The 24626-nt window shown below is 35.9% G+C and overlaps 2 protein-coding genes and 1 pseudogene across 3 annotated transcripts; all 3 read left to right on the forward strand.

Moving 5' to 3' along the window:
- Positions 1 to 12962: 12962 nt before the first annotated feature.
- Positions 12963 to 14162, forward strand: LOC103992015 (zinc finger CCCH domain-containing protein 24-like). Its single transcript, XM_009411569.2, has one exon. It carries the CDS (start codon positions 12963 to 12965, stop codon positions 14160 to 14162), a length of 1200 nt encoding a protein of 399 aa, XP_009409844.2.
- Positions 14163 to 16843: 2681 nt separating this feature from the next.
- Positions 16844 to 21745, forward strand: LOC103992005 (coatomer subunit epsilon-1). 2 transcript variants are annotated; one of them, XM_009411556.3, is made up of 7 exons: positions 16844 to 17161; positions 17240 to 17323; positions 18564 to 18712; positions 19016 to 19151; positions 19232 to 19387; positions 19512 to 19591; positions 21355 to 21745. In XM_009411556.3, the coding sequence occupies exons 1-7, from the start codon at positions 16859 to 16861 to the stop codon at positions 21446 to 21448; spliced, it is 1002 nt and encodes a 333-aa protein (XP_009409831.2). In that variant the 5' UTR covers positions 16844 to 16858; the 3' UTR covers positions 21449 to 21745. The 2 variants fall into 2 exon arrangements, with proteins under 2 accessions (XP_009409831.2, XP_018683960.2); XM_018828415.2 differs by having other exon boundaries at positions 19521 to 19591.
- A 407-nt stretch (positions 21746 to 22152) lies between these two features.
- LOC135629218 (uncharacterized) overlaps positions 22153 to 24626 on the forward strand; it is a 2724-nt pseudogene continuing 250 nt past the window's right edge.

The following is a 24626-nucleotide window of genomic DNA, read 5'->3' on the forward strand; positions in this document are numbered from 1 at the left end:
CCATCTAATATCCCAGAGACCGTATATCGAGCATGGTGCTGTCAGACCCATACGGTTTCTACTTGAGTCTCGCTCTAATCGGATTCTCCCGGAGAACTCTTTCTCTCTCAACCCGAATGACCCTGGCCAGGGATTTGTCTGAGCAAGAACACATGGGATATTCCTCTCATAATACCGAGAGTGGATGATCCTCTATCGACACTCAATAGCCCTCGTAAGGTCGACTACCACTCCCAATGACCAGCTGTACTAGATCTGGGAACAGCCAAACCTATAAGTCTGGTATCAAAGAGTGGAGCACTCATACAGGACATCCTTGGTGTCTCAAGTCTAAGAACCAGATACACCACTAGGACTACGGAATCGTTGTCTGACAATAAGGCATCATCAACCATCCAGCATTCCGTAAGCGGATCAATCAGTGAACTCATTCTCCAATGAGCACCTGTACTGTATCCCTAGTGTCCCTACACGAGCAGCTATGAGACCAGCTGCATCCATCATATGGACGGGTATACAGCACACCAGTCTATCCGGTTATCACGATGTCCCTCTCGAGTAACCTATGACCGGGATTATTTATGATATGTGTTTAAAGGTGAATCGATCTCATTATCGTGATCTCATCACGATCCGATTCCCATTGCACAAATCCAAGGACATCACTATACATATGCATTTATGCAATAGTTATAAAGTGATATACGCCAAAAATATAATAAGCAAAAAGATTCTGTATCAAGTCACACGTGCCATCACTCACGTGATTGGCTTGCTGGGCACTTATGACTAGCATTAAGTGCATCACCTAGACATAGTCTCCCAAACTATATCAAGCGGTGGTACTATTAGACTAGGCGATGGTACCACCTAGTGTTAGTGTCACACTGGGCGGTGGTATCACCCAGTGCTAGACTAACAAGCGGTGGTACCATTAATTGTCAATCTGGTAGGCAATGGTACCACCGCTTAGTATTGGCGATGGTACCGCCTAGTACTAGTTGTACTAAAAACCAGGGATGAGACTATTTTGGCTCTAAATTTGAATCCATTTGAGGCCTATAAATACCCCACTCATCCCTGCTCGGTTTACATAAGAATTGAGAACAAATTTGCGAGAAAACACTGTTATAATCTTATGAGAATTCCTCTCTTCTCAAAGTTAGATTTTTAGTTAAAGGAGGGATGAGTGACTTATAAAGGTTATCTTCTAAACATATGAAAAGGAGAAAAGGGTTATAAGAGGGATAGTTGATTTTTACCCATTGAAAGAAGATTAATAGTGAAAGTCAGTGATTTTAACGGAGAAGGAATCAAGAGTAGACATAGGTCACGATGACCGAACCAATATAAATATAGTGTGCTCCTTTTCCTTACTGTTTACATTCATTGCAAACTATTTTACTTGTTTATTATATTCTTACAAACGTTTTCAAGTTAAACATCTACCCCTCCTCCCCCCCCCCCCCCCCCCCCCCCCCCCCCCCCCCCCCCCTCGCCACCCCACCCCCTAATACCAATTTTGATCCTAACATAATTGATAATATTTTTGTTTATCAATACTTATTTTTCTAAACCCTTCAATCACATTTATTGATATTAATATAATATAAGAGGGATATTTGTTGGATTTACTAGAAACTCGATCAAGCTTGGCTATGCCAAATATTAAAGCTTGTGAGAAGTTATAAACCTTGATTGATCCTGAATCCCTAACTCGGACAAACAAATATGTTATCGTATGTAATAGGAAACTTTCTTTTGATTGTATCTTCTTTTACTGTAATAAGATACTTTTTTATACAATATGTATTGCTATTTGTAGAACCTAATATTTATATTTCCCCTAAAGCTAAACAAAATGTACGCTAAAGTTTTTTTTTTTTTTACCAGCATACACTCGAAAACACAAACATGTAGTGATTTTCAACCAAACTCATCTGGACTTAGCACCTGAACATGATTACTAAATTAGCTAACATATACATCAAATTAAAAAACATTATATATTTATACACTTTTTTTTTCTTGGTAAAATTGACATCCAATTAAATGAAGAAAAAATAATATGAAAAAAAAGCAAAAATATGCCTTCACCATTTGAGGGGTCGAGCTAAAAGACTAAATAAGAATAGGGTAAATAATTATTTGATTTTGAAAAAAAAGTAGAGTGCCCCTAATTTTTAAAAATTTTTATAAAATGTTCCTTTTTTTCTAAAAGATGATTTTGTCCCTTGTTTTCACCCCATCAGTCATTGCCTCCACCCTTGATCGCCTCTTTCCGTGGGCCTCCCATCCTTTGCTTGTTACTTCCATTTATTTTTGCTCACTTATGCCTCTACCTATTAATCCCTCCTCTACCTCTGTCCTATTGCTCGTTGTCCCCGCATCATCATTCCCATTTTCCTTGTTGTCATCTTGGTAGAGAGGGTACGGGTAAGGCTAAGGTGCATGAGTGAGAAAGAGGAGAACAAAGCAAAGGGCAACAATGCAAGTAAAGGCAATAGTTGATAGGCCATGGGGGTAGTGGGGCAAAGGTAGAGGTCGATGTGCCCAGGGACTCACGTATGGAGGTGATGGTTGATGGGGCAAAAGTAGGGGTAAAATTATCTTTTAGGAAGGAAGGGATGCTTTATGAAAGTTTTTTAAAATGGGAAAGCTTTGCAAAAATTTTCAAAAAACTATTAAGTGTTTTCTAAAAATATGTCCATTGGTCACTGAGAAAAAAAAGAAAATAAATATCTTTTAATATTTTTGTCTGGAATGCTCTTTGAAAAGAGAGAGAGAGAGAGAGAGAGAGAGAGAGAGAAACCAATAGCTTTTTAATAGCTTTTTCTGGAACTCTCTTCCACATTAAAAAAAAAGAAATCCTGTAGTTTTTTCTAGAAACTTATCCATAGATATGTTTACTATAAAGCTTAATATGTGAAATATTTTTTTCTCTTTTTTAAAAGGTGTATTTTAAGATCTCTAAAACTAATATTGTTTACTATATGACAAACTCCATTCATTATGTTTTGATTTAGTAAGTGAGTCACACTCTAATAAAATTAAGCAAAAATAAAATAAAAATAAAAATGCATCTATTTCCCATTTGTTCGTGATCCACTTTGTAGAGGTTTTGCTACCATTTTAGAATCTAAAACCTATAAATCTGAGAAGGTAATTTCTGATTTATAACTTAGCATACCCTTTTGTGTGCATTGTGCGGCCAATTATGGAGTTGTACAAAGGAATCAAAAGATAAGGAAAGACAAATACTAAATCAGTTTCTCATGTGATTTTTATTGAAAATTGCTTATTTTCATGTGTGTATGGAATCTTAAAATCCTAAATGATATTTCCTTCTAAAATTATAATGACATGTAGGAGTAGGAAATATATTTAAAATCTTACGAGGATGAAGTATATTTGTAATTAAATTCATAATATCATGACAAAAAAACCTTATCTATCAATTTATTATTTTAAAGATTTAACAATATTTTCGATACCGTTTACTGATTTATTTCCATAAGTTAATATTTCTTTATTTATAAAATATTAAATGGACTGTATTTTTTAACATGTCACTGGGGATCTTTTAAGTTACTTGAAAAATAGAGAAGGAATGAATCTTAAAATTATTTATTCCCTTGCATTAAGGTAATTTTATAGCCATTCTAACTACAAAGTGAAATCAAATTACCATTACAATTACTAACTTTGAAATATATTGCAATTCATTGAAAATATTGAAACACTTCTATATCTTTCTTTCTTTAAAATACAAAATAATATATAAATTATTAATCTAAAAATAAATAATATAGCCATAAAATAGTGTAAATATCAATATATATATATATATATATATATATATACACACACATATATATGTCATAAAAAATAAAAGCTAAAATTGTTCATATGAAGAGTGGCACTAAGAGGGGGGGGTGAATTAGTGCAGTGGAAAATTCTTCGATTCTCGTATAAAATATTTCGTACGTTCGATGAAAATCGAATCGGAAGGATAACAACTTGAAACATATGAGAGCGTAAGCAAGATGAGGAGGAGAAGCAGTTTGCAATGAAATGAATTGCAGTTAAAGTAAATTGTACTAATGAAAAATAACCAGAATTTAGAGTGGTTCGGTCAATGCGACCTACATCTACTTTCGGATTCCTCCTCCGACGAGGTCTCCGGTATCCACTAAAGACCTTCCTTCAATAGGTGAAGATCGAACACCTCTTTACAGCACTTTCTCCTTTTCCCGGGTTTAGAAGATGAACCCTTACAAGTCTCACTCCTCTTTCTTGGATGGTTACAAAGCTAAGAGATGAAGGAGAACTCTAACTTTTACAACACTTTAAGACTCAAAAACTCAAAATTATGCAAATAGGATTCGTGCTCTTTCATACAAAAAAGGGTGAGATTTTTATAGACCCCAATAGCTTCAAAAATAGAGCTAAAAAGTATCTAATCATGTATTTTCGGGGTCCTGGCGGTACCATTGCTATTACTAGGCAGTACTACTGCTCAGTCTAGGCAGTACCACCGCTTGACAAGGGCGGTACCACCATTAGCAGTAATAATTATCGGTGGTACCATCGTTGGTAGCAATAACTGCCGGCGGTACCACCGCCTAGTCTGGGTAGTACCACCGCCCAGATTTCTTGGGGCACTGCTTTCTAGGCAGTGCCACCGTCGACCTTGATAGTGCTACCGCAGGCCAAGAATTCAGGGGATGAATTGGGTGCTCAATTTAGCCCAATTCAACTATATTAAGGGCTCAATTGGTCCCTAATTAAGTTAATGGGATTACCTCCCAATCTTAACTTAATTTACGCTCTAACTATGACAATTAAGACACATTTACTGCACTTCTTGTTTCGGTGTGTCAATTGCTCTTTCGATGAACTTCCAGCGTACTTCCGGCGAACATCCGACGAACTCTTGGCAATGCTTTGGCGAACTCCCGGCAAGCTTCTAGACTTTGCGATGATCTTCTTAGCGAGTTCTGATGAGCTTCTATGGCAAGCTCCTGGACTTCTCGGTTGGTTCCCGCAGAACTTCCGACGAACGTCCGGACTTCCATCGAACTCTCGAACTCCCAATGAGATCTCGATCTTGACTCTGGCATAACACCTACTTTATGTCTTACTACCATCGTAGTTAATCCTGCACACTTTTCTCAACATATAGATTAGATAAAACAAATTACAATTGACTTTATCATCAAAATTTGAGATTCAACAATCACTCCCTTTTTTATGATGACAATCAATTGATGACAAAGTTAACCTTAACTCCTCCTATCTATATGCCATACTTAAGAAAAGACATTCTTGAATTCAAGGCCTTTGAATTTAAGAGACATATTAATAAGTTAAGTTCATTTAAACTTATCAATACACACATCATGATTCCTATCATGATCTAATATTCTCAAAATGATGTCAAGGCAAGACATCCATTTTCAAGTATGATATTTTAAATATGAAAGATGACAAAGATAACAATTCATCATTCTATAGCAAGATATCAATTTGTAAAATTACAAGTTAAGCTCTAGATATCTTATCATAATGAAGAAAATATATCAAGCAAACATTTCAAGTATATATGATGAAATACATTGCATACCTTTGTCATCAATTTATCACATTTTGGTATTATTTCTCCCCCTTTGTCATCAACGAAAAGGAGAACGATTCAACAATGCAAGTGTGGTAAAAATTCATGCCACATTTTAATTTGTATACCAATCATATTTCAAACATTCATGACATGGTACCATTCAAAAGTTATCACATTAAAAGTTATAAATATTTAAAGAGATGGCTTCCATCAACTTCTCCCTTCTTATTTTTCATCAAAATTTCGCATGAAGAACGAGAGTAAGGAGGAAAATCCATTAAGAACCAACTTTGTAAAATGATTTAAATGAAGTTAAAAATGATAAAAGAGTTCCATTAAATCATACTTCAATTTTCTCAAGGATCAAGATATTCATGTCAAATCAAATCCTCATTCATTCTTTCATTAAGAAAGAATTCATGTGAAAGAATCATCATACGAAGGATAAAAAAATTCCATGAATAAACCTTCATAATGAGAGGAGCATCATATCAAATCTATTTCTCATTAAAAATTTATAAAAGTGAAATCCGAGAGATGCATTTGTCAATGAAATCCATGAAATGATCGAGTGTATCAAAAATTATTAAGTGATGGAGTAAGGGTATGAAGTGAACTTGATATGGCATAAACTCATGAAAGCTCCATTCAAGAAGATAGTCCGAAAAAGAAATATACCAACTCATGTATTCGGACAAATTAACATTCCTAATTCTCTTCTAATAAAATTACATTGTTCTTCAATTAAAGGTTTTATAAAGAAATCAACTAATTGATGTTTCGTATCAATAAACTCTAAGATTATATCATGATTAGTAACATGATCTCATATAAAGTGATGCCTAATATCAATATATTTTATTCTAGAGTGTTGAATGGGATTTTTTGTTAAACATATTACACTTATGTTATCACATTTTATGAAAATATTTTTAAGATGAATCTTGTAATCATCTAACATATTTTTTATCCACACAACTTGTGCACAGCATGCACTAGCTGCAATGTACTCAGCTTCGGTTGTAGATAGTGCAACCGAGTTTTGTTTCTTGGATGACCAAGAGACAAGTGTGTGTCCTAAAAACTGATATATTCTAGATGTGTTTTTTCTATATAATCTACATCTAGCAAAATCCGCATTAACATATGCAATTAGTTCAAAGTTCTCAGATTTTAGATACTATAATCCTAGATTAGTGGTACCTTTAAGATATCTAATAATTCTCTTAACTACTTTAAGATGAGATATCTTAGAATTAGATTGAAACCTAGCACAAAGACTTACACTAAACATGATATCCGGTCTAGTTGCGGTGAGGCATAATAGACTTTCTATCATACCCCTATAAGCTTTTTGATCAAAACTTTCTCCACTTTCATTAATGTCTAACTTAGTGGAGGTACTCATGGGAGTATTGATAGTTTTTGAGCTATCCATATTAAATATTTTTAGTAAATCTAAAGCATATTTTGTTTGACTAAGAAAGATATCATTACTCAATTGCTTGATTTGTAAGCCTAAAAAGAAGGTTAATTCTCTCATCAAACTCATTTCAAATTCAAGACTCGTACTTTTAGCAAATTATTCATAAAGAGATTCATTCGTGGAACTAAAAATAATATCATCAACATAAATTTAAATAATAAAAAAATTATTTTTAACTTTTTTAATAAATAATGTAGTATCGACCTTGCTTTTAGAGAAATTATTTTCAATAAGAAATAAACTAAGTCTCTCATACTAAGCCCTTGGGGCTTGTTTTAAACCATAGAGAGTTTTAGTCAATTTAAACACATTATTAGGGAGACTATCATTCTCAAATCTGAGAGGTTGTTCAACATAAACTTCTTCGGAAATAAAGTCATTAAGAAAAGCACTTTTAACATCCATTTGAAACAACTTAAAATTATTACTACTAACATAGGTAAGGAGCATCCTTATGGCTTTTAATTAAGCCACAAGAGCGAAGGTCTCTTCATAATCGATACTTTCTTCTTGGTTGAAACCTTTGGCTACTAATCTAGCCTTGTTTCGAACCATGATACCAAATTCATCTTGCTTATTTCTAAAGACCCATTTAGTACCAATAATTAAATGGTCATTTGGTATAGGAATAAGCTTCCATACCTCATTTCTCTCAAATTGATTTAACTCTTCTTGCATTGCAATGACCCATGAATCATCTTCCATGGCCTCATCAATGCATTTAGGTTGAATTTGGAAGAGAAAAGCGGCATTGGCACAAAAATTTTTCAGAGAAGAACGTATTTGAACTCTTTCGATGTTTCTCCTATAATTAGCTCCTTAGGATGAGCATATATATACTTCCATTCCTTCAGTAAAGAAGGTTCAGAAGAAGATGTATCCAAATTACTATTTGGAGAAGGGGTTTCATTTAAATTCAAGGCATCAAAGTCAACATCATCATCAAGTTCATTTTTCTTAACTTTAAAAATTTCATTAAAAACAACATGAATGGATTCTTTTATAATCAAAGTTCTTTTTGTTAAAGATACAAAATGCTTTAGAAACAAAGGAATAGCTAAGAAAATCTTCTTCATTGGATTTTGCATCAAATTTACCTAAGGCATCCTTTTCATTCAAAATAAAATATTTACATCCAAAAATTTTAAAGTATAAAACGTTGGGTTTTTTGTTGTTTCACAAATCATAAAGAGTCTTGGAAAGTAGTGGTCTTATTAGAATCCTATTCATAATATAGAATGTCGTATTTATGGTTTCGGCCCAAAAATATTTGGTTAGGCTATGTTCGTTTAACATGGTTCTTGCTATTTCTTATAAGTTTCTATTCTTTCTTTCTAATACATTTTGTTGAGGATTTCTTAGAGTAAAGAAGTTGTGGTTGCATCCATTAGATTCATAAAATTCTTGGAAATCACGGTTTTGAAATTCACCACTATGATCACTTCGAATTGACGAAATCATAAAACCCTTTTCATTTTGAATAAGTTTACAGAACTTAGAGAAATACCTAAAGCATTCACTTTTGTGTGCCAAAAAATAAGTCTATGTGTATCTACTATAATCATCCACGATAACAAATGCGTATTTGCTACCTCCTAGGCTTGTTGTAGCAATTGGTCCGAACAAGTTTATATGGATCAATTGCAAAGGTCTATAGGTGCTTATTTGGTTCTTGGGTTTGAAGCTACCTTTTATTTGTTTTCCTAGTTGACATGCATCACACACATTATCTTTGAGGAACTTAATATGATAAATTCCTCTTACAAGTTCTTTAGATGAAATTTGAGAGATTAGTTTCATGCTAGCATGACCTAATCTCCTATGCCAAAGCCAAGCATTGTCATTCAAAACCGAAAAGCATATTTCATTATAAAGATTATTAATCTCAATAGTGTATATATTATTTTATTTTAAGATAATCATAGATATATTTTTATATAGTTTTTCAATAATACAAATATTAGGATTCAAATATAACAATATATCCTTTATCACATAATTGACTAATACTCAAAAGGTTATGCTTTAAACCATCAACTAACAGTACATATTCAATAAGAAGGTTGGATTTGTTGCCTATGGTTCCTTTGTCAATGATTTTACCCTTGTTGTTATCTCCGAAGGTGACATATCCTTTGTCTAGGCTAGTGAGCTTAGAGAAATGAGATGGATCTCCGGTCATATGCCTTGAACATCTACTATCAAGGTACCATCTTTTGCTCCTGGCTTGTGATGGTACATTTTTCTACAAAAATAGATGATTTTTAGGTACCCATTTGACCTTGAGTGCCTCAAAAATCAATCTACATAGTTTATCATATTGCATTGAGTCATTTGAGATTCTTTTAGGAACCCAAATTAATTTATGTAGACTACATTTCTTGAATGGACAATGATAAGCTACATGCCGAAATTTGTAATAAAAGTTGCATTTATTTTGGGATGAGACATGCAAAGTAGGACCTTTAACAAAGTTGGTTAGATTTTGGTGAGAGCTACTCACAAATCCAATTCTGCATTTTCTATGAACTTGACCCTTGTTAGCAAGGATCAGGTTTAAGGAATTACTACCAACCTCAAATTTTTTTAAGGTTTTCTTGAGTAGCAAGTTGTCCTTTCTAAGTGTTTCTAGTTCATCACATTTCATACATAGAGCTAAACTATCATTGTGCTCAACTTTTAAACTATCAAAATCATTAACAAGAGAACCATGCTCCTTTTTTAACAATTTATATTTTCTATTAATTAATTTATATTCATCAAATAAATCATGAAAAGCATTTAATAATTCATCAAAGGATAAATTTACATCAAATAAACTTGTTGCCTCATCTCTAATGGCCATTAGTGCATAGTGAGCAACTTGCTCGGTGATGGTAGGCTCTTCTTCGGAAGCACTTGAGTCGTCCCATGTAGCTTTGAGAGCTTTCTTCTTTGGTTGCCTCCTTTTTTATTGGGGACATTCACTTTTGATGTGTCCCTTGCATTCATAACATATTACTTGTTCTTTCTTAGGTTTAAATATATTTTTAGTGTCAATTTTAAATTTATTTCTTTTTATGAATATTTTGAACTTCTTTGTTAAGAGTGCTACATCATCATCAAAGTCCTTATCACTTGAGTTTTTTTTCAAGTGGTCTTCTTATGTTCTCAGTGCTATGTCCTTCCTATTCTTTTAAAGGGTGTCCTCAAGCTCTTCGTGAGCTTTACATGTCATTTCATTCGTGACCTATTTAGTTCTTCAAGAGAAAAATTATTTAGATCTTTGGCCTCTTAAATGACCGTTACTTTATGATCCCAACTTTTTGGAAGGAATCTTAAAATCTTATTAACTAATTCAAAATTCGAGAAACCTTTACCAAGTCCTTTTAGACCATTAACGACATTCGTAAATCGGGTATATATGTCTCCAATGGTCTCACTTAGTTTCATTCGAAACAACTCATAAGAATGCACTAAAAGATTAATTTTTGACTCCTTCACTCTAGTAGTGCCTTCATGAGTCACTTCGAGTATGTGCCAAATATCAAAAATCATTTTATAAATTGATACTCGATTAAACTCGTTTTTATCTAATGCACAAAATAAGACATTCATAGCCTTGGCATTTAAAGTAAAAGTCTTCTTCTCCAACTCATTCCAATCATCCATTAGAAGAGAAGACTTTTGAAAACCATTTTTAACAATGTTCCAATGCTCAAAATCTACTGAAATTAAGAAGATCCTCGTTCTAGTCTTCCAATATGTGTAATCCATCCCATTGAATATGGCAGACATGTAATTAAATGGCCCTCTAGGTTGTCGGCAAATATCATCTCTCTTAGGTTTTAAACCAAATGAGAGTGAACCTTGCTCTGATACCAATTGTTAGGATCAAGAGCGGTACTAAGAGGGGGGGGGGGGGGAATTAGTGGTGGAAAATTCTTTAATTCTCATATAAAATATTTCGTACATTCGATGAAAACCGAATCGGAAGGATAGCAACTTGAAACGTATAAGAGCGTAAGTAAGATGAGGAGGAGAAGTAGTTTGCAATGAAATGAATTGCAGTTAAAGTAAATTGCACTAATGAAAAGCAAACCAGAATTTAGAGTGGTTTAGTCAATGTGACCTACATCCACTTTCGGATTCCTCCTCCGACGAGGTCTCCGACATCCACTAAAGGCCTTTCTTTAATAGGTGAAGATCGAACACCTCTTTATAGCTTTTTCTCCTTTTCCCGAGTTTAGGAGATGAACCCTTATAAGTCTCACTCCTCTTTCTTGGATGGTTACAAGGCTAAGAGATGAAGGAGGAGAACTCTAACTTTTATAACACTTTAAGACTCAAGAACTCAAGATTATACCAATAGATATCGTGCCCTTTCATGCATAAAAGGGTGGGGTTTTTATAGGCTCTAATGGCTTCAAAAATAAAACCAAGAGGTGTATAATTCTGGATTTCTAGGGCCCTAACGGTACCACCGCCTAACACCTGACACTAGGTGGTACTACCGCTCAGTCTGGGTAGTACCACTGCCTGATAAAGCTCAGAGACTAAGATCTGATGATACCACCGCCTAACAGGGGCGATACCACTACTAGCAGTAATAACTATCGGCGGTACCATCACCTAGATTTCCTAGGGCACTGCTTTCCAAGCGGTGCCACTATTGGCCAAGAATTCAAGGGCCGAATTGGGTGCTCAATTCAGCCCAATTCAGTCCTGTTAAGGGCCCAATTGGTCCCTAATTAAGTTAGTGGGATTACCTCCCAATCCTAACTTAATTTACACTCTAACTATGATAATTAAGACATGCTCACTGCACTTCTTGTTCCGATGCATCAATTGTTCTTCTAATGAGCTTCCGGTGTACTTCCGGTGAACATCCGACGAACTCTTGACAATGCTCCGACGAACTCCCGGCAAGCTTTTGGACTTTACGACGATCTTCTTGGTGAGTTCCGACGAGCTTCTATGGCAAGCTCCTAGACTTCTCGGTTGGTTCCCGTAGAACTTCCGATGAACGTCTGAACTTCCGTCGAACTCTCGAACTCCCAATGAGATCTCGATCTTGACTCTGACAACACCTGCTTTATGTCTTACTGTCATCGTAGTTAATCATGCATACTTTTCTCAACATATAGATTAGATCAAACAAATTACAATTGACTTCATCATCAAAATTTAAGATTCAACAAAAATTATATAATATTAATAAATATCAAATAATAGACCTAAAAAACTATATATATATACATATATATACATATATATATATATGTGTGTGTGTGTGTATGTATATATAGTGAAAGCATAAAAAATTTATAGATGTAAAAGATTTTAAATAGCAAACAAAATAACATACAATAACAAAAATATAAAAATAATAAATGCCAAATAATATGATAGATAAAATTAACTAATTAAGTAAATGACAAAAGATTATAGAAAAAGAATCCCTAAATGAGTAAAATAATGTAAAGGAATTATATGGTACATGCACCAAATATGTCAGTAAAGGTGGCAATCGTTCCAGTTTCGGCTCCTAATGCCAACCGGTTGACGTCTATCTACATATCTTGCTATTAATTCCTTGACTCACCAAATACCCTTTCGATTGCATGTCGACAAATCATGCAGTGAACGTCGGTATATCTTTGACGCACACCGACAATTCCCATGAAATCTCTGATAAGATTTCGCTGGCTCATCGATTCTGTTCATATCCTTCGTCATATTTGCCTTCCATCCCCCGGCGATCTTCTCCGCAATCCTCTGTCGATATATACGCTAATTCTTACTATGGATCCATGCCGTTCTTCGTCCATAAGAACGTTGCCGCAGAAGACCACCGTCTCCTTCTCCGGTTAGCCTATGGATCATGTCAATCTCGATTGCCGAGACGACTCCTGCAGCCTTCTCCCCGTCGTGGCTGATGGCGATCTCAAGGGCTGTAAGTACTGCATATATGAAGTGACCGGCTGCAAAGCGACTCAGTTCCCCGGGGCATCGTCGCCTTGTTCCGCCGCGGCGGACAGATTGGTGACGACGAAGAAGGAGTACCCCGCCGACCCGTTCCTCCCCGACGTCAACGACAGCAACTACGGCACCGATGAGTTCCGCATGTTCTGCTTCAAGGTGCTGCCATGCTCCCGGGCGTACTTCCACGACTGGACTGCGTGCCCCTTCGTCCACCCTGGCGAGAGCGCGAGGAGGCGCGACCCGAGGAAGTACGCGTACAGCTGCTTCCCTTGCCTCCCCTTCAGGAGAGACGCGTGCCCCAAGGGCGACATGTGCGAGTTCGCGCACGGCGTTTTCGAGCGGTGGCTCCACCCCATGCAGTACCGCACCAGGATGTGCAAGGATGGGACGCACTGCGCTCGGCGCGTGTGCTTCTTTGCGCACACGTCGGAGGAGCTCCGCGCCTCGCTCGAGTGCTCGCCTTTTCTGCAGCTCCCTTGTGCAAATATAGCATGGCCGGAACTGCATCTTCTTGCTCTCGGCGATCTCCATCGTGTCAGAAATCGATCGTCTCTCCTCAATGTGGATGACCTCGCCCTGCTTCCTGATTGCAGACTTCAGCAGATCAACGATTTGAGCTTGTTGCTTGGCCAAGAGTACCCAGCAACTTCCTTAGCTGGAAGGAAATGCAGTAGTAGCCTCTTCTCTGCTGAGATATCTTCGCCACCGGGGTTCACATCAGCTCATCAGCTCGCATCGTCTCCGCAGCAGCATCAGAGTCCGCTGTTCTCTCCCAGAGCTATGAATCATGGTCATGATGGGAATTCCGCACCTTGCATCATTGAATGGAGTTCCTGTCCCAGCTATCCGATCCCTGCTGCACTGACTCCACAGGAGAGACTGCAGCGACATCTACCGGCCCTGAGCGCTGTTGATGATGGATCGACTTCCATTACCGGATCATCTGACTCCTCTCGGACCAACGAGTGGATTGCACTATCGAAGGAGATAGAGCAGGAGGTGAATGGTGAGGGGTTGGGACCGCATAAGCGGTCGACGTCGTTTGAACTGGGATGCCGCAGTGAGAAGGAGGCTGATGTCTCCTGGGTGTAGTCGCTGGTTGGCCCGCCGGAGATGAATGTGAAGCAAGTGACGAGTACATCAGTCACCATGGATGCGTGATATGGTTGCTCTACAAAGTTCGATGTATGTGATCATGCGCCGCGGCGGAGAGAGGATTGCAGTTTGAAGTAGTGTTGCATGAGAATTTTTTGGTTCTTTTAGCGAAGATTAATTTCAAATATTTTGGTTTAATTTAGCTAATGTGATTGTTGCATTTTAAGAACTAAATTATTGTTAATTTAGCTAAATATTCATGGAGATGAACATTTTTTATGTCACGAGTGTCACTAATGTCGAAGGCGTGCTTTACTTGCGCTCAAGTTTGTTTATGGTCTTCTACGAGAGTAAAAAAATAGAGTTTTAGATCATAAACTATAGTTAAGAAACTCTCATTTATAAAGTTGCATGGGAAATACTTTTGGAATAAAAAATATTTTTAACCGAACCGATATATTTATATTGATGTGATGAGTTCGAATGAATGATTTTTTTTTTGTAAATAAAAGTAAATTGATTATGTGTAAAGTTTCTACAAATAGCTTTATCTATACAAGTCATACGTAAAACCAAGTAACTCATAGAGTGCAAATGCGATAGTTATGACTACATATGCTGAAGACTATAACTCCCAATTATAGTCAACATAGAAAATATTTATCCAGTTATATCAAAACTACCTATGGGTATATTATTTGGCATCATTCCCAAGATTTTTGGCTAATAGCAAAATTAAATTTGATAAAAATATCTTTTTCTCTTCGATTAAAGTGCTCGGTTTTGAGATTATGCTCCATACAGGATCTTGAGTCTCTAATAATCTCTTTCAAAAGCTGAGCATTGTTTGTGTGTTGACATTCAAAGATTCTGTTACATCTCTCATTCCACATCCACCAAATAGCGCATCTGAAAGTAACATTTACCAGTTGTGTGAGAGGCCCTTTTCTTGAGAAACATTGCATGAGGTCGCCTAGTTCTTGGTGCAAGTTTGGTTGCGGCAGTCTATTGAGTTCAAATCACTAGAGAATCTCCTTCCATATCCATTTTGTATAATCACAAACAAAATAAAGGTGGTCAACAGTTTCTTCTTGTTGCATACAAAGGGAGCATCGGTTAACATGATAGATACATCTTCTTTTCATATTGTCTATTGTAGGTAGTTTATTGAGAAGGGTCTGCCATGTACATAACGAATGTCTTTGTGATCCCGATCGATCTCATGTCCAACTGCTTGGGATCCACTTGTTATTTCTTTGTCTAATTTGAGTCCTTGCGGATGTGACACTAAATTTGTCATTGTCATGAGGCCAAATAAGTATATCTGAAGAGTTATTCCTGATTGGAATAGCTATGATAGTCGACCAAAGTGATAACATTTCGGGAGAAATAGGATTAGGGAGACACCAGGTACCATTAGCAATGAACTCGGAAACCTTCCAATCTTTGGGAGCCCCAAGATCTTTTCGTATTCTGTCGCCATATAATTGAAATATACTCTTCCCATTCACCCAAGGATCGTACCACATATTAGTTCTAGTTCCAGAAGAGATTGCATAAGAAATGTGTTTGATTAGCCACTTCCTTACCTTTAAAATTCCTTTCCAAGCTCCAAAGTGATATGTTCTTGTTGAAATTTCCCATATTGATTCCTTTGAAAGATACCTAGCAGAAACCCATTGTGACCATAAGGAACATTTGTTTTGCAAAAGATCCCACAATTGTTGTACCAGGCATGCTTGATTCCAATCTCTAGTATTTCTTAAGTTTAGCCCCCCTTCATCTTTCGATTTGTAAATGCTATCCCAATTTACCATATGCATTGCTTTATCATTTGTGCCATTCCAGAAGAAGTTCATTAAGATTTGATGATTTGTGCCGGTCCGAATGAATGATTGAATTCTAAATGTTGAATTTCTATCGATTAAGATTTGATAAGATCAAATTTTGACAAAGATCTATTCTCAAAGGATCATATTGATGGGAAATAGTATTGGAATAAAAAAAATATTTTAAAAAATCTCTCCTTAATCGACTATATTCATATCAATGTGATGAGTCCCATTTACTAAATTCTCTATCGACTAAGACTTGATAAGATTAAATTTTGATAAAGATTTGTTCTCAAAGGATCTAGACCCTCTTAATCTAGAAAATTTGTTAGGGATGAGTGAACATATTGACAAACTACAATCAATGCTAGATTGATGCATAATTTGAGATTATACAAGCAACTAAGATACTTTATTGGGTAATTAAAAATCAATATATTACGTCATTTGTCGATATCAAATTACATATTTTGCAGTAACGAAATCTACCCATCACAAAGATTTCCTAAAAATATAACTACTGAAGACCCTTTCCATAAGACAAATATCCAAAATTCATATTATTCCGTACTAAAACTGCATGAAAATACATACAATTTTGTCCCATTTATTTCGGGAGGCTCTTTATCATAGGCATATTCAATGGGTAAAATTTGAGCCTAAAAAACTCATTTTGATTCAACTATAACATATATTTTTCGGAAATAATAACATCACTCTCCCAATCTTAAAACTTTGGTCATCCAAATTTAACCAATAGAACCTTCTCCTCGAAAAGCTCCTCTTATAGGTGGACTTATGAAGCCAGACCGTAAATTATCGTTCCGGTCCGGCCCGGTTTGATACAGTCCGGACCGGCCGATGATTGCAGGCATTTCTTCCTTATCGTACGTCTTCCGCTCGACCATCGAAGACGAAGCTGAAGCGGACACAAAGCCCCTCGACTTCTTTTCCCGGGCTCTCGATCTCGATCGGAGGAACCACCACGAAGCGGCGGTGATGGCGGCGACCCCCGATCTTCTCTTCGGCCTGCGCAACAGCTTCTACTTGGGCGCCTACCAAGCGGCCATCAACAGCAGCGACATCCCCAACCTCCCCGCCGACGACGCCCTCGAGCGCGATGTACTCGTCCACCGATCCTACATCGCACTCGGATCCTACCAGGTTCCCCTTTTCTCCTTCGGATCTCTTCTTATTGATCAAGGATCTCGATCTATGATCGGTTTGTCGGTTTCCTTGCAGCTAGTCATCAATGAGATTGATTCGTCGGCTCCTACTGCTCTCCAGGCCGTCAAATTGCTCGCCCTTTACCTCTCTGAAAACAAGGTTCAGTCTTTTATTTCCACCCCTCTGTTTTTATCGGATTTCGGATTGATTTAGGTTTGGTTTCAGATATCTTGATCTTGTTTCTTCGGATCTGGGATGTGGAAATGATGGTTCAAATGTTTAGATCTTATTGAAATCCTTCTAAATCTTCCTTGGGTTTCTTTATGGTTAGTGCTTTCAAAGAGTAATTTTAGTTGATAAGAAAATCTTTCTCATCTGTCCTTCGCGTTGTTAGATACGCACAAAATTTTTCCGGGAAGGCACTCATGACAAATGATACTCTGTCCCTTCAGCTTGCTGAAGGCAAAAATTATTCAACATGTTAAAATCAAATTATTGAACTTGACAACCACATGATCAGATTTTAGTGGATAAAATATAATTTTATTTAAGATTCTCATTGCTATTATTAAGATGTGGAAATTGTTAGCTGAAATGGTTAGGTTCTATTGCAGCAGCTAGTCTCTTTGTTCTTTTATGCATTAAACAGTGCTCAAGAGGCGACAGTGCCAGGAGATTTGTGGAATTTGAGGACATTTTTTATTTAGCTAATATATCAATACTTCAAAATCAGTTTTCTCTTTTTAAAGTCATTTTAAGATGGTTCGACTTGGGAAAATATTGAAATCTTACAAAATTTTGTTAACATTTTTTTTTTGGACTATATGGTGAAACTAAATGCAATGGTATAGCACATGATTGTGGTGCCAAATAATCAATTTGTTTATTTATGTTTGTTTTGTTTTCCTTCATTTGAAGACTTTTGTCACATCTATATGTTGATAACTTGATGTTCACCAATCTTTTATGTGGAATTTTAGTGATGTCTGGGATTATGTTCCTTCAAGCTTCCTATCATCCTGCTGTAAGCTGTCAGCCACTATGATGTTTTTACATGCAATGAAAGGAGAATTTTCTCTTTACTCATCCATAGGTTCTTGATGAAAGCAATTGAAATTCTTAACTATCACTACTACCTTCAAGCTTTGATAGTACTTTGTTTGAATCTTTCCTTAACTTAACTTGTTTTGAATCAGCAATAGTAAAATGGTCAGTTAAGTTGGACCCATTTCTTTTTCTTTTTGGTATTTGCAATCAATTTCAGTGGAGATAGGTTGTGCCTTTGGGGTTCAAGGATTTGTAAAAATATGCCAAACTCTTGTATTTCTCATACTGATAGTTTTACCAGTCATGGGCTCTCATATGATCCTCTCTTATGACCTTTTTGGTGACCAACAAGGCTGCTATTTCAAGTCTCCAAGAATGGTTTAGTCATGCTGAAATAAGCAACAATCCCATTCTTCGACTAATTGCCGGGACCATATACATGTATGAGCAAGACTACAACGAGGCACTTAAGCATACCAACTCTGGGGGAAGTATGGAACTGTAAGTACTGGTTTTCTTACTCATTGGAGATAGAGATGCTGTTCTGTTGTATATTTGATTCATCAAATCAAAATTTGCTGCTACTGTTTATTTTTTAAAATTTAAAATTACTTTATTGTTTCATACTCCAAGTAGGAATAAGTTTTTATTGTAAGTTATTCAAAACTAACTTTAACAGCATCTACTTAATAATTTTTAAGGTGCTAAGAAGTAAAATTAATAATGCAATAAGTCAAAATTTTCATTGTTGTTAATGCTGTGAATAGCTTATTGATCACCACCAAATTCAATTGCTTTTTTCAGGCATGCTTTGAATATTCAGATATTCATTAAGATGCACAGGTCAGACTATGCTGAGAAACAACTCAAGATCATGCAACAAATCAATGAGGACCATACACTTACACAACTTGCAAATGCATGGTTGGATCTGGCAATGGTAATCCTGGTTTTTAACTGCATGATTGAAGTAATACTTAATTATTTTGTCTTATTTGTTTGAAATTTTTTGTGACTTAGGGTGGTTCCAAGGTCCAGGAAGCATATCTTATTTTTCAGGACTTCTCTGAGAAGTATCAGATGACTGGAACAATTCTGAATGGCAAGGCTGTCTGTTGTATGCACATGAATCGCTTTGATGAGGCTGAGTCCTTATTGCTCGAAGCACTGAACAAGGTGAGCCTCTAAAATTATCTTGTTTCAGATAATCCAGTACAGTTTTCCCTAAAATTAGATAAAGAGTATAACATGATGTTTCTTTACATCTGCGAGAAAAAATAATAAAAACATCTGGCTTCAGGATGCAAAGGATGCTGAAACTCTGGCCAACCTTGCTGTGTGCAGTCTTCACCTAGGCAAACCTTCATCACGATATCTCAAGTAAGTAACTGGTGATCTTTTTTGGATGAAGGAATCCTAGATGACATCCCAAAGGCTAGATGACATCTCAAATGGACACAATGTTTGCCTAGTTTTTTAATTAAGCGTAGCATATATAATATTACTTTCTATCTATCACTCTTTTTATGTTGCCAAACAAATATTACTTTTTGTCATGAAATGACTTATAGAGACACAACATGATTGCTCTAAATTTTACCACAAGCTTTAATGCTTAAATTTAGTTGAAAACTCTGAAACCGAATGTTGATTGTACACCATATTGTCATAAGATTCTCTTGCCCATAACTAGCATCCCATATAGTCCTTGCTATTTTAACTGTTGTATATTAATAATGCTCACATAACATGCTTGTACGAAGCCGTAGTATTGGCTTTGTTTACAGATTATTACAGTGTGTCATGTGCCTACCACAGGTTTGGCATTGGTCGCAACAACCGGCACATGCCACGCCAACTTGATTCTTCCCTAATTTGTGGTACAGCTGATCAGTCCATGGTTTACTACGATGATCATTCTAGGATGAGTCAGCTTTTTCCTTGATGCTTCTGATTTGCTGGACCCTTTGCAGCAGAAGTGTAAAAGCTTGTTCGTCTAAATTATTAGGATACTATTGATTGTGGGATTTTTGGATCCTAAAGAAGCTAAAATAAAACGTAGATCATGCTGAAAGTTAGAATAAAAACTATCTGCTTTGTTTTTAAGTGGCCAAAATAGTTGTCTTTTTAACATGTTAAAGATAAAATTAAAAAAGACTTTGTTACATCTTGTTTGCATAATGGAGTTTGTACTGATGAGTATAGAATATGATAAGTAGATCATGCTGAAAGTTATAACAAAAAGCATCTGTGTTTCTTTTAAGTGGCCAACGTAGTTGTCTTTTTAACCTGTTAAATATGTAAAAATGACTTTGTAACATTGAGTTCACATAATAGAGTTTGTAGTTTGTACTGATGAATACAAATTCTAACTTACTGGCCTTGCTTGTAAAATAGCCCATGTCCAACCAAAAATGGCTTTGAAGCATTGAAATAACAAATATTTTCAATGTTTAGAGAGAAGTAGGCTATCAAATAATTATTGATAGGTCAATATTTTCTCAAGAATTTGAACTTCTCATTTGTAGCCTTTGACCACACGAATAGTTTTAGCAATGGGAGCATCACTTTAACTTATCCAGCACCATACTAAGTTTGGTCCTTGCTCCTCGAAATGTTCAACTAGGGTATCAAAGTAGTTATTTGGCTCTGAAACCAGAATCATATAGAGCATTCAAGCAAAATTAAAGTAAGGTTAAATGAAGTGTAGAGTTCTTGAGAGAGGCATAGTCCTGAATTCTTACCAGTCTAAATTCATCTAGTTATACCAGCAGTAACTGTAACTCTTGTTTTGATACTTCATTAGTTTTCCCTATGAATATTTCTGTTAAGAATGATAAAACCAAAACAGGCATCATTTAATTTGATCGCTTTGAAATAACTCCTGATTAGCAACGCTCAGGCTGTTCTCTGGCATTTTGTTTTGTCCATTGATGGCACTGACCCACTTGGGTGGCTGTCATGGTGCTCATAAAAAAAATCAGACGGTCAAGTACGCTTTGACAGAAGTAGCTAAAATCTACCATTTTCAAATGGAATCTCATTATGCCTTCTTCTTTGAGCAAATTGTGCCATATTTATTTATATCTGGAAATCATCCATCTTATAATCGCCGCTTATTTTCTCATACTTTGTTTCTGCAGTCAGTTGAAGTTGTCACATCCTGACCATATGCTTGTTAGATGTCTAGCATCCGCTGAAGACAACTTTGATAGAGCTGTTCAATCCATTGCATGAGGTCTCAGATTATGATTTGCAAGAGAGTGGCATAGTAGTCTTCTGCGTAATTTTCCTTGAATTTTGACCATCTTGTTTTGTGATTGTACGACTAGTTGAATCTCATCAATAAGCAACTTAGTGGGATTGGATTCACTAGCGATGTCCACTGATATTTTCTGTTAGGCTGAACCATGAACTGAGTTCAGATATGCACTGTCATGCCTTGTTAGTTTCATCATCTATTAAAAGTTGCATCATTTCTGAAAAAAGATTAGCTGTTGTATCAATGAACACAATTTCTATAATTTTCTCCAATGCTGCACCGGTGTATGTGGTGGATGTTATTTTCTTAGCAGTAACTCCTGTCCAATCATAATTAACTTTTTAATCTCAAGTTCTAATTCCTTCAAGGCCTTACCGGTCAGTCTTCTAATATCTCTTTCAAGAGTTTCAAAGGAAAGCTTTTCTTCAATATATTTTCTTTGACTGGAAAATTGTGACGAGCAAACACATGATATTTTGTATAAAATCTTTGGAAGCATAGACAAACAATATCTGACAATATAATAATTACATAAGATTAAATTATATGTGGGTAAAGGATTGTGACACACATAGCTACCCTTGATGAATCATCTCTCGTTTGTTTACCTTCTTTTCCGAATGGTGGAGAAAAGGTTCAAATATTCCTGACCTTCCATGACAGAATGATACAACCTGTCATGATCATGTATGGTTTGGTTGCAGGTATATATCTTCAAGAAGATGCACACAGTGAATATGATGGAGGACAACCATATTTGATTAAAAATAAAATCGTGATGAATTCATGTTAGAGTGAATAGTTATAAGTCAAGTTCTTTCTTGATTGACATATTTATGATATGCACAGGAAACGTGGGGAAATAAACCGATCTCCAATAAGAAATCGATTCGTGAAGACGAGAATTACATAGGATACTTGCACTTCAACATCTGTTGCAGATCAGATCGACGAACTCAGTTAGAAATCACAATAGAAAAGGTCCGTATTATAAATATGAACATTATCCTCGTCTGTTTGGACCTACAAGATTTCTACTCATTGTTCGATCTCGAAGAACCCCTCCCCCTCACTATGGGAGGTTGATGAAGATATCTTTATTTGGTACTTGCTAAATATTTTGTTTCAAATCTTGAATACTGCATTACAAATATTTAAATATTAATATTATCTTAGGATTATATTAGCATTTCAGTATTTATATGATGTTAATAAAAATTTTACAAATTTTAAAATATTTTATAATATTCTCTAAAATTACAAGATTACCACTGTACAATAGACTATCCCCTTAACTTTCCTTTACTTTGTCATCAACCCCTGTCATATGTCTTTCATAAGATGAAATTTTTTATTTATTTTTAAAATTATTATATATATATATATATATATATATATATATATATATAACCCATTATAATTTTTTTTATACTGTTACATATATTCATTTATTTACTTATTATTTTTCACTTTTGAATAAATATTAAAAATATTAAAAGTTTAAATTTATTATATAATATTTAATGGACTTTTAAAATATTAATTTTACCAAACAACATTATATATTTAAAATATAATTTTTTTAATCTATTATTTATCAAACACTCAAAGCATTTACACATTCACTCTAACATCTTTCTTTAAATACATACTAAAAATATAAAATTTTCTTAGTTTCTCATTGGCTTCACAATGTATCCATCGAGATATATTGACAGTTCAACAATTATTTCAAACTCAAGTAGCTCAACTCATCCCAATATAAAAAGATCCTTGTAACGAATTTCACACAAGTAAAGAGAGTTGACTCCCAACCAACGATTTCAATCTATCCTTATGAATAGCCTTTCCTAAAGATTGTTGAGATTGGAAGTATGGTTTTGGTAAAAATAATTTATTTAGAGAATAAGAAATTCAAGTTTAGAAATACTTTTAAATCAAAATAGATTTTTTTAAAAGTAGAAGTTATTTATTATACAAATAATCAATGTGTGTCAAATGTTTTAGAATGGGTATGCAAGAATAGATTCTAATATTGCTTGTGCCTAATATTTATGTGAGAGGTTAAAGAAAAGAACTTTTAATTCTTGAGTTTGGATTAGATGATTGAACATATACAATAAAGAATGTAGTATATTATTCTTCAGAAACGTAGACAATTGAAAATTTATTTATTTTTTACTTTATATTTATTCTTTTGACATCAGAATAATTTTCGCCCATTGATATGCTCCAAATCGAACTAGCTCCGATGAGTCAAATGACTGTATACTTGACCTATGGATTTGACTTTGTTGTTCTATGCTCTCCAATGATTGTAGATGAAGATTTCTTCTCTGCTTTGGAAAAACACAAAACGTCACGTGAACAAAAAAAGTCAAGAATAACCTCGCTGACTTAAATGTGGCTCGCCCATCAATCTTGCGTGCATCATCCAATCACTCTACGATGCTCATATTAGGCTCTATCCAATCCAGCAGATCTACGAATAGTCGTGCAAACAGGGGTGACGTAATGCGTTGTTTTAGAAAAAAATAAAATCATTTTATTCCACTGTTGTTGTATAAGAACCATATAATTTAAGTTTGTACAAAAATCGAATAAAAAATTAGAGTTTTTCCAAACAAAAAAAAAAAATAAATCAAACAATAAATTAAATTTGTATAAAAATTATCTTAAATATCGGATCTTGGATGTTGCAGATAGGTTGCCCAACTGCAGTGGCTATGGGTCAGTGTGCTACGATCCTCGGTTCGTGGGGGGAGACGGCCAGATGTTCTACTTCCATGGAGCCAAGGGAGAGGACTTCGCTTTGGTGTCCGACGACCAGTTCCAGATCAACGTGCACTTCATCGGCACGCGGCCGGAGGGGAGGACCCGCGACTTTACCTGGGTGCAAGCCCTGGCCGTCATGTTCGAGTCCCACACCTTGGTCATCGGCACGTTGGGACGGAAAGAAGGTGACCGTCCCCACCGAAGGCGAGGCGGAGTGGCGCGTTAGGGCCGGGGGGGAAGGGGATGGTCGGGAGGTGGTGGTGGAGAGGACCGGGGAGACGAACAGCGTGAGGGTGACGGTGGGGGGCTGGTGGAGACGGACGTGAAGGTGGTGCCGATAACAGAGGGGAGGACCCGGCGCACGGGTACCGGCTGCCG

This window comes from Musa acuminata, chromosome BXJ3-1, assembly GCF_036884655.1.
Source record: "Musa acuminata AAA Group cultivar baxijiao chromosome BXJ3-1, Cavendish_Baxijiao_AAA, whole genome shotgun sequence".
In the NCBI taxonomy this organism is placed as follows: Eukaryota; Viridiplantae; Streptophyta; class Magnoliopsida; order Zingiberales; family Musaceae; genus Musa; species Musa acuminata.

Bases quoted from the DNA above. Each gene is read 5' to 3' on its own strand.
- LOC103992005 (XM_009411556.3), top strand. From the start codon at position 16,859: ATGATTGCAGGCATTTCTTCCTTATCGTACGTCTTCCGCTCGACCATC. The intron at 17,162-17,239 runs GTTCCCCTTTTC...GTTTCCTTGCAG, and splicing joins TCGCACTCGGATCCTACCAG to CTAGTCATCAATGAGATTGA. The intron at 17,324-18,563 runs GTTCAGTCTTTT...GTGACCAACAAG, and splicing joins TTTACCTCTCTGAAAACAAG to GCTGCTATTTCAAGTCTCCA.
- LOC103992015 (XM_009411569.2), top strand. From the start codon at position 12,963: ATGGATCATGTCAATCTCGATTGCCGAGACGACTCCTGCAGCCTTCTC.